General features: G+C 31.1%; 1 protein-coding gene across 1 annotated transcript; it reads left to right on the top strand.

Moving 5' to 3' along the window:
• Positions 1-252: 252 nt before the first annotated feature.
• Positions 253-7,951, top strand: LOC148628182 (uncharacterized). Its single transcript, XM_088584301.1, has 4 exons — positions 253-1,564; positions 4,427-4,495; positions 5,564-5,653; positions 6,869-7,951. The coding sequence occupies exons 1-4, from the start codon at positions 566-568 to the stop codon at positions 6,959-6,961; spliced, it is 1,251 nt and encodes a 416-aa protein (XP_088440427.1). The 5' UTR covers positions 253-565; the 3' UTR covers positions 6,962-7,951.
• Positions 7,952-9,074: the final 1,123 nt, after the last annotated feature.

Raw genomic sequence — 9,074 nt, 5'->3', positions numbered from 1 at the left:
CGATATCAAGATTAAAAGTTGAAAAACCATTGAGTATCGTGTTTTATTCGCAACGAATATTGCATACTTGATGAAAATTAAATGACGTCAGTATTTTTGTTTCCAAGTGAAAATGTCAAATCGAATATTGATAACGAACGATTGTAAATGTTAACATTACAGTGATTCAGTTCTACGCTAGAATAGCTGCTGCCTCATTATAATACTTAACCTTAATCTCTCATTTCCCATTTTCCCTCATACGATCACAAACTCAACCGTTTTATGGTAGCACACACTCGCTACATTGACATTGTGAACGTGAGATGTTAACTTCTATGACCTAAACGGAGAAGAGTTATTGTCTTATTTTCAATGTTCGGTAAACATATTTGGAAAAAGATGAATTGAATATCAATGCTTGTTTATTGCCATGAAGCTGAAACTTTCTTTTTCGAGTGTTTAGACAACAACACAGATTTATCGATAAAACAACCATGCTATAATTTACAGATTCGATTTCAAAACAGATAATAATGACACATTGACACAGCTGCAAAAATGTGGAATTGTTGAGAGAAAAAAAATGGGCGCTAATCGTCGTCTTTTTGTTGTTAGACCAGCCTCGATCGAAAAACAGAAAAATACAAACTCATGCGAAGAAGACATTTCTATGGATGTTTGTGTTCTCCGGTCTTATTTCTGGTTCTTGTCAATTTTCGGAATTTTTAATCCAGTATCGTTAGGCAAGGAACAATGCGACCGTCTTAAGAAACGTCACCGAATATTTAGAGGAATTGGACAGTTTACAGTATTTCTCAGTTTTTTAAACTTTTGCAGGCATTTCTTGACATACAGAAACACCAAAGACTTCGAAGAAGCCATTCCTAAAATACTCATTTCGTTGTTTTTCGTACAGTGTTTAGTTAATTCGGCAGTATTATATCGATTATGTCACAAGGAGGAATATCTGCACTTTTTCGTGAAAATTTGGAAAAATAAAACTCAATTGACTACTACTAAGCTTACGTCCTTAAGGAAAAAGACGATAGCGGCTATTGTTATCATTTCATTCATTGTAGTGGCGAACACTGTCTTTTTTGGTTATGTTCTTTTTCAAGTAGATTTCTTTGATAACGTAATTGCCCCGTATACAGTGTCAGATTCAATAGGAGATTTTTTAAAGTGTGTTTATATTTTTTACAAGATATTCTTGACCGGAGCGTGGATATCATTATGTTCACTTGAAGTCATAATTATAATAGTTATAGTAGATGAACTCGCCATTTTTAACGACAATCTTAAAAAATCTACTCTTGAAAATAATTTCGACATCGAAACATTTCGCCAAAGATTTACATTTATCTGCCAGCTTATTCGGAAAGCTAATGACATGTTCAACTTTTACAACGGAGTAAAAATGATGACAGCAGTAGCCCACGTGTTATTGCTTCTGTATAGTCTGATTTGGTTTCCCGCAACACGGGAAGAAGGCTTGGTGTTCTTGGCCCATATATTTTGGATAATTGCTGTTAGTGGAATTTTGACGTCAATAACTATTAGTTGTATCCTCCTCAACCACTTGGTATGTGTCGACTTATAAATTTCATTTTGATATAAGTATGAAATATAATGTCATAATATACTTGAATGCAACAAATTTACAAAAAAAATGTCTTACGGTGGACTTATCATAAAAGTATACTATTTTCCGTCAAATTGTCACGAACGGTACTTAGTTGATTGTTTGATTGTGGTTTTACGTCAAAACGGTGCTTAAAAATCAGATACTTTGATAATTCGGTTTGAAGACCGTGTGTTGATCTGTAGAAGTTGCTTGACATTTTGTGGATGACTTTCTCATTGGCATGCAATCATACCACAACTCATTTTTTATGTTATTAATGTATCTATGGAAGCACGCTTTCTTCGTTTTCCCCTGTTTTCATTTTTTTATTAATAGATATTAGGATCTAGACTTTAAATAGATGTCTTTTACACGTCTGTTGATATATCTTTCTACTATAAGATAAATGAAAGCAAAAAAAAATGTTAAGAGCAACATTTAATGTCGAAGATAAAAAAAAAAGGAAGAAAAATACAACAACATAGGAATGAATATCGATTCACTAAAAAATATAGTTTTGATGAGTACCTTTACTTCGGTTATTATTTCGATATTTTATCAGAGCTCAATACTTAAGAAAATATCTTTAAAATATCTTCCAGAGATTTATTGAATTACGTAATAAATAAAAAAAAAAAAAAAACAATGTAGATAGTTTTTTTGCACTTAAAATAATTTTGTGCGACAATTCAAATTAAATCATATTATGGAAATGCAAACTTCACCCTAGCGAATCAAACTGTGGAATAGAATTGCACTTTTTTTTACTTATTGGCTAGTTTTATAACGCCTTCTTCAGACACAACAAATATCATTTACTAATTACGCAATAAGAATAACGACAAATGATTTATTTTAAAAATAAATATGCAATCAAAATGCAATTAAAGCATATAAATTTGTAACATACAAATATAAATAAAATCAATTTAAAGCATCTAAAACAAGGAATGAGAAAAAAGTTTGACCGAAGGTGTCCTTAAAAATATATCTACGTCTTATTTTCACTGCTAGATAGCATGTACATTGTATTATTAAATGGGTCAAAATTTTAGGGCAGGTTTGCTTCTATTGTTTTTGCAAAACTCATGGTAAATATATATTTAGAATTTAATAATTTAAAAGATATCACAATTTATCAGCTACTTGACAAAACCATTGATATTATAGAAAAGCACTTCATTGAAGGGAAACGTTTAGGTTGTTTTATGAGATATAAGGAAAGCATTTGGTTGAGTCAGGCATGAGGGATTCTTTTTATATAAACTTATAGCTTGTTTGTATACGCAGAACAATCTCGGTTCAGGTTGAAAACAAAAGTTGTCAATACGATAACAGATGCTGTTCCCTACGTATTTAAACTCGTACTATTTTAGTTTTAGTTTTCATTAAATGACATGTCATATAACGCAATTCCCTTTATAGATGACGTTTCATTTTATGTAGTTGTCGAAAATGAGTATAAACCTACTGAGTTCTTAAATTTTAAATGTGACAGAATTCATCACTGATCTGGATAGTTGCCATTAAAATTTCAAGTCATGGAAGACAGAATGACTGATTTTATATAGAAAAAAAATGATTATCTTACAAAATGAGAATTTTGCATTATTAAATTTTTTTTTGTTCAGAAAAAAAATAAACTCGAGCGAACTGTAGTCTAAAAATTCAACAACTTTCTGTGTGATCTTGTATCCTTACATTTTTTATAAGCTTCATGATTTTATTGCTAAGAACTATCAGAATGTAAAAGGAACTTCTTTCTATAAGATCTCTTCCTGTAATAAAAGGAATAACTGACATAAAATGCTATCAGTCTTAATTTGCAAGTAATATGCATGTGTACAAATGAACCCTCGTATTTCAAATATTGCAGTAGAAAAGGCCACATTCCCCATGCCAGACTATGTCTGAATTGCAGTTCCTTAATATGCCAATCTCTCTAAGAAACCTGAGCAATGCTCATGTAGGTAAAGTTCCAAGCTCTTCGTATTCGAGTTCAATATTTATAAGAACAAATATAGACATGTTGTCTAAAAATATTACACTGCAAATTTTGTTATCAAGCAGTGAATTATTCAGTATTGACCAAATTTTCAAATTTCTCAAAATAGAAAGTCTAACAATTTATCATTTAAATTGGTAACTTGAGTGACTTCCCACTTTTTCTAGTAAGCAAACTTATATAATATATATAATTTTTCATTAAATTTTAAAGCAAATTTTAGAATTGATTCAACACATAAACCTGGTCTGTTGTATTTTGGTAATCAAAATTTATTCCTTCACGGACTACATATAAAAATATTCGGCAAATTCCACATTTTCACTGCAGCTTTAAAGAAATCATCAGCATAAGTCAATGTAGTCTTACTGATTATATATTTAAAGATACCAGGTTTTAACATCATGGAGATTACTGGTATTAATTCATGCAAAGGGAAAAAAACATATGTTCAGGCATACTGGGCAACAGAAATGGCATTTTGGGGGCAAACGTATATACCAATGAATTTTAACACTTTTCAGGCATCGAATAATTATGTAAAATACATGTTTTTCCTGGCAATTACACGCATAGATTTTGAAACTCAAATTCAGCTTTTAAGCGTATGAAATATACAAAATATGTAAATTGAGAAGGAACAAATATGTTGCAATAGCAATACAAGACATGATAAATAATGCAATAAATGTCATTAAAGGAATATTTATTTCCAATATACGGAAGGACTTTTTTAGACTAACAAATCTTAAAAGTAGAAGTATAGATTTAATACATGTGAGTTTTTGCTTTATTTTTTTTATATTTTTTTTCAGGCATACCAACCTGTGTACATTCTTTATGACATGAAATTGAGAAATCTGTCGAACGATTTTACCTTCCAGGTAAGGCATTAATTAGTTACGGTCATACGTGACTCGATCTCTGTGCCATATCTATTTTTACTGCAAATTATACTTCACATTCATATAAAAGATCAGTCAACCTCCAATTAACTACTTAACTTATAAATTAAACCAATGATAAAAGCATGAAAAAACAAAATCAAAAGAATGTAATCCAGGGTCAAAGACCAGACATGGAAAACAGACAAACACAACAAAGAACATATAGTAACTAAAATCATATAAAGTAACAAAAGCAAATGAGCAACCCGGACTCCACTAAAAACTGGGAGCATGGACCAGGTGCACAGGTAGGGTAAGCGTGCTCTGCTTTTTTAGGAAACACCCGCCGAGTTGCGCATAAAAAGTCAAGTCCGGGGTAGACAAACGAGGAAAGAAAAACTATGACCCGTTGAATAAATCAGTTTTCATGGTGCAGATGGATACACCATAACGATCCACGAGTTCATGATACAAACCAAAAACAAAACAAATAAACAGATACAACAAACAAACCAAAGAAAACAGAAGAAAAAACCAACAAACTTTAATGCTTTTTTGTAATAAGACAGTTTCATCTCACGTTGATTTTTTTTCATTTTCAGCATTACATAAATCTGATACGAAAATGTTTCTTAACGATACCATAATTATACCTGGCAATATGCATATCTTTTTTTCATAATCTTTAAACCCAAGAGTCGCAGAAACAATAATTTGATTCAATTTGCCAATTATTTTATCTAATTTGTAACAAGCTTTTATGTTTTTTCATCACAAGTCGGTATAATTTGTGTAATACTAGTATATCATGTTTGTTATTAATGTCGATTAATCTGCAGTCTAAGGTTCAAACGATTTTAAAAAAAAACCCAACGTTTTCAACAAGGAATTATCTCCACATAAAAAGGATTGGAACATATCATATTCGGGTTGTTACATATTCTTTAATGAAATGTCCAAACTTTGGAGGACTTAAAGCTTGTTTCTAAACCTCTTCGGGATTTTTGGAGCGTGATTATTATTTATCAAACTGCATATTATAACATTTCTATTTCCATGTTTCAGTACAGCACGTTTCTAACCCAACTAGTGGATCCACAGATAGGTATATCAGCCATGGGCCTGTTCAAAATTGATACAAACACAATATTGAGCGTAAGTTACTTTCCTAGTATCTTCATGCACAATGAACATTCTGAAAATCTATAAAGCTAAACTAAATCGTAGCACATACTGGCAGTACATATCTTAAGTTTAAATCAATTGCTAATTTTCCATCAGAGCGCATGCAACTTTCCGCCTTTTTTTTCCTTTTACTTCCCGGTTATTTAACTGACACGTGGATGTCATCTATTTACTGATAGATGGCGTAGGAGTCGAGTAAAATAACTTGTTCTAAAATTTTTATTAACAGTGAAAAAATTGATTTTACAATCAACATATCCCTGAAATCGAAATGCTGTTTCATATTTAAAAAAAGGAATAGTTTGGAATAGTACGTTTGAACTCAATGTAGACATCATAGAAAATGTCTGGGGAGTTAATCATGCATTCTCATTTATTTTATTTCAAAGCGAAATTGGACACCAGATACGTGTCGTTTGAAAGTTTTTAACTACTTTCACTCAGTCAGTGGGAAGATCTGTTGTATTTATGGCAATCGATGCAAAACGTTTCAGACAATTTTTTTTTTCGTCCGCCTTTTGATTGAAACTACATGAAAATAAAACAATTGTTTTTGTTCCACAGATTTATACCAATACGTCATGTAGCTCCATTAGCGACATTTGTTAGTAAAGCTTTTTTTCTTGATTTATGCCCCCCCCCTTCTCACCAAAAAAAACCACACACACACACAAAAAAAAAAAACACACTTCATGTAATTAAAGAGGGTAGTGACCTTCTGTGCCTATAATCTATTCTTAGGGGTATTATACAAGCCATAAATATTTGTTTTAATTTGTGCGATTGACCCCAGTCCTTTGTACTATGAATGTAAAAACATGTATGAAATACTTCTAAAGTAGGAGCCAACATGTACGGAAAACCTCTGCAGTATGAGCAGACATAATTCCTCAATTTTGGTAATCGAGTGTAATCGGGAAAAACAAAAAATTAAATAATGCAGACAATTCAAAGGGAGATGCAACATGAAAAAAATTCAATACAAGTGAATTTCAAACAGACAGAAACCTAAGGTTTTAAGGAAAAAAATCTTAACATCAGCATTTCGGATCGACAATTGACATTAATGACATCACCGTGCAAATTTAAGTTATGCAAAATAACCAAAATTGCCAGAAAATAATAAACCAATCAAAACATTTATAGAAATAACAAAATAATAGTGCATTCGATGTCTATTTACAGATTAGTGGTATGCTGGCCACCTACTTTGTTGTACTGTTACAGTTTCGGCAATCAACAGAAGCACACAATATGTCAAATTCTACTATTTACTGACCTAGAGGTTGCATCATCTGCGATATTTTAACGAAAAACTGCTTCAAAGTAAACTTAAGGAGGTAGACCTACGGTAGGGACACAACTCTTGCAAATCATAGGAACGTTTGTAATCAGCATCTTACATCAATATGATATAAGCATCAGTGTAACTTGGACTGATTTCGTTCTGTTTCAAATGAAAGCTTGATGGGCTTTGGTGAAATTGAATATGATACAAGCATATCACTGATTTCAGGAGTTATGTCCCTTACCCTAGGTCTACCTCATTAAACGTACAGCGGTTGCATCATGTTGACGTTTATTTGAAGTAGTAATAACAATATTTGTGACTTCAAAATCAGTCTGAGAAATAGTATCAATTTGTGAACTTCATTAATATTTTTCAGGCATCTGATTGGACGAATATTAAGCAGATATTGAAGAAATTCTCAAGTGCCCAGTTCTATTCTTAAAAAGTTTTGCCCAAGCATTTTCTGATGTTTTTTTTACATTCTTTCTGAACTTATAATACAGCTAAGCTATTCATTAGAGATCGTTGTGATTCATATTCACATTAAAAATAAAAATTAACTCATTTAAATATTATTTTTAGAAATTGTAAAAAAAACCTGAAAATAATTCAAAATAAAAGCAACAAAAATAAGAAAGAGAAAAAAAAAACTTTATATCGTATAACCAGTGATTTGTTTGTAAACTAGGCCAGTAAGCTAGTTCCAGCTATGACGAAATTGATCGACTTTTCAAATATTGGTAAAATACAAATACGCAAGTCATTACTTAAATCTGAAAGCGAATCGTTACATTGAAAGTAAACATCCGTGAGAACTATTCATCAAATAATCGTCCAAAGTGATGTGATCTTTTTTTCTACACCAGCAATATAGTAGCTTTTGTTAGACAAAACACTTGGTACCAATATGAAATGTGGTATTTTATCATTTGGAGTCTTTGTAGTTGTGGATAATAAAAGAATCTCAAAAGTTTGAATTGTGATTTTTTTATCCCAGTGTTTACTTTATTGTAGGACTGTTATATCGACAATTAGTTGTGTTTTTTTGGGACACACCCAAATGTTGCTTGATAAAGATCAGCTTCGTACATATGAACGCAAGAAAAAGGAAAAAAAATAATGTATTGAACACAAATATATCCACTAGTATAAAAAATGTTCTGAAATTGATAAAATTCGATGTATAGTGAACAAAAACATAGCAATAAAGAAATAGAATGTGCAGTTCATAATTAAAAAGTAAAATCAAAGTTTACAGAAATACTATTCTACGTTGTCCAAAAAGAACAGTTTTTGTGAAAAACGCATGCTTTTGATTGATTGTTTGTTTCTCCTGTGTAAGCATATATGGTATTAGATAGCCAATAACTGTCACGACATATAATATTAGCAAAGAAACAAGTAATTGTACATACATTTATTTTAGTATGTTTTTGTCATTATTCAGGTAAACTCATGTCAGTTGTTCATTGCAATATTTTGTTAGAAGAAAACATTGGTTTTTTTTTCGGAGTGACCACTTTATTAAAGCTTTAATTTAACTTTTTTTTAAATTTCTAAATCAGTTTCTGTTTATTTAACCATTATATGCAATTTTTTCTTCGTTGTTAACGGTTATTTTCATATTTTCATATCTTATCACGTCTTATACTGTCCGGTATTTCTATGCTTCAATTTCTTTCTCTTGAGTTTTATCTCTTTTTTCTATTCCCCATACTCAGTTAAAATTCCGACTCGAAAAGATTATACATCGTTGTTTCTCCAAAAAAGATAAAGAGGTACACCTAGATACAAATATATAGTTCTTGGTAGAGATTCTTAGTTATTTGTAAAAAATAACTCCAAGTCATCTTCCAATTATACAGAAGAAGATGTTTTCAAAATGCTGGAATTTTTTTATCGACTTTATCGACAACATATATATATATATTTGTCCATTGTGGTGGAGACGTTTTTTAAAAAAAGGTCGGGATTCCAATGGGAACAAATTGTGCTCCTCTACTTACTGACCTAATCCTTCAATCTTATGAGGCTGACTTTATAGCTGATCTGATCCGAAAGAGAGAACATCGTTTAGCTAGATCCTTTCATCTCAGTTTC

This window comes from Perna viridis, chromosome 1, assembly GCF_037379345.1.
Source record: "Perna viridis isolate PV_CMFRI_1.1 ecotype Kerala chromosome 1, ASM3737934v1, whole genome shotgun sequence".
In the NCBI taxonomy this organism is placed as follows: domain Eukaryota; kingdom Metazoa; phylum Mollusca; class Bivalvia; order Mytilida; family Mytilidae; genus Perna; species Perna viridis.
Note: the sequence above shows the minus strand (reverse complement) of the source record. Positions and strands in the feature narration are given on the sequence as shown.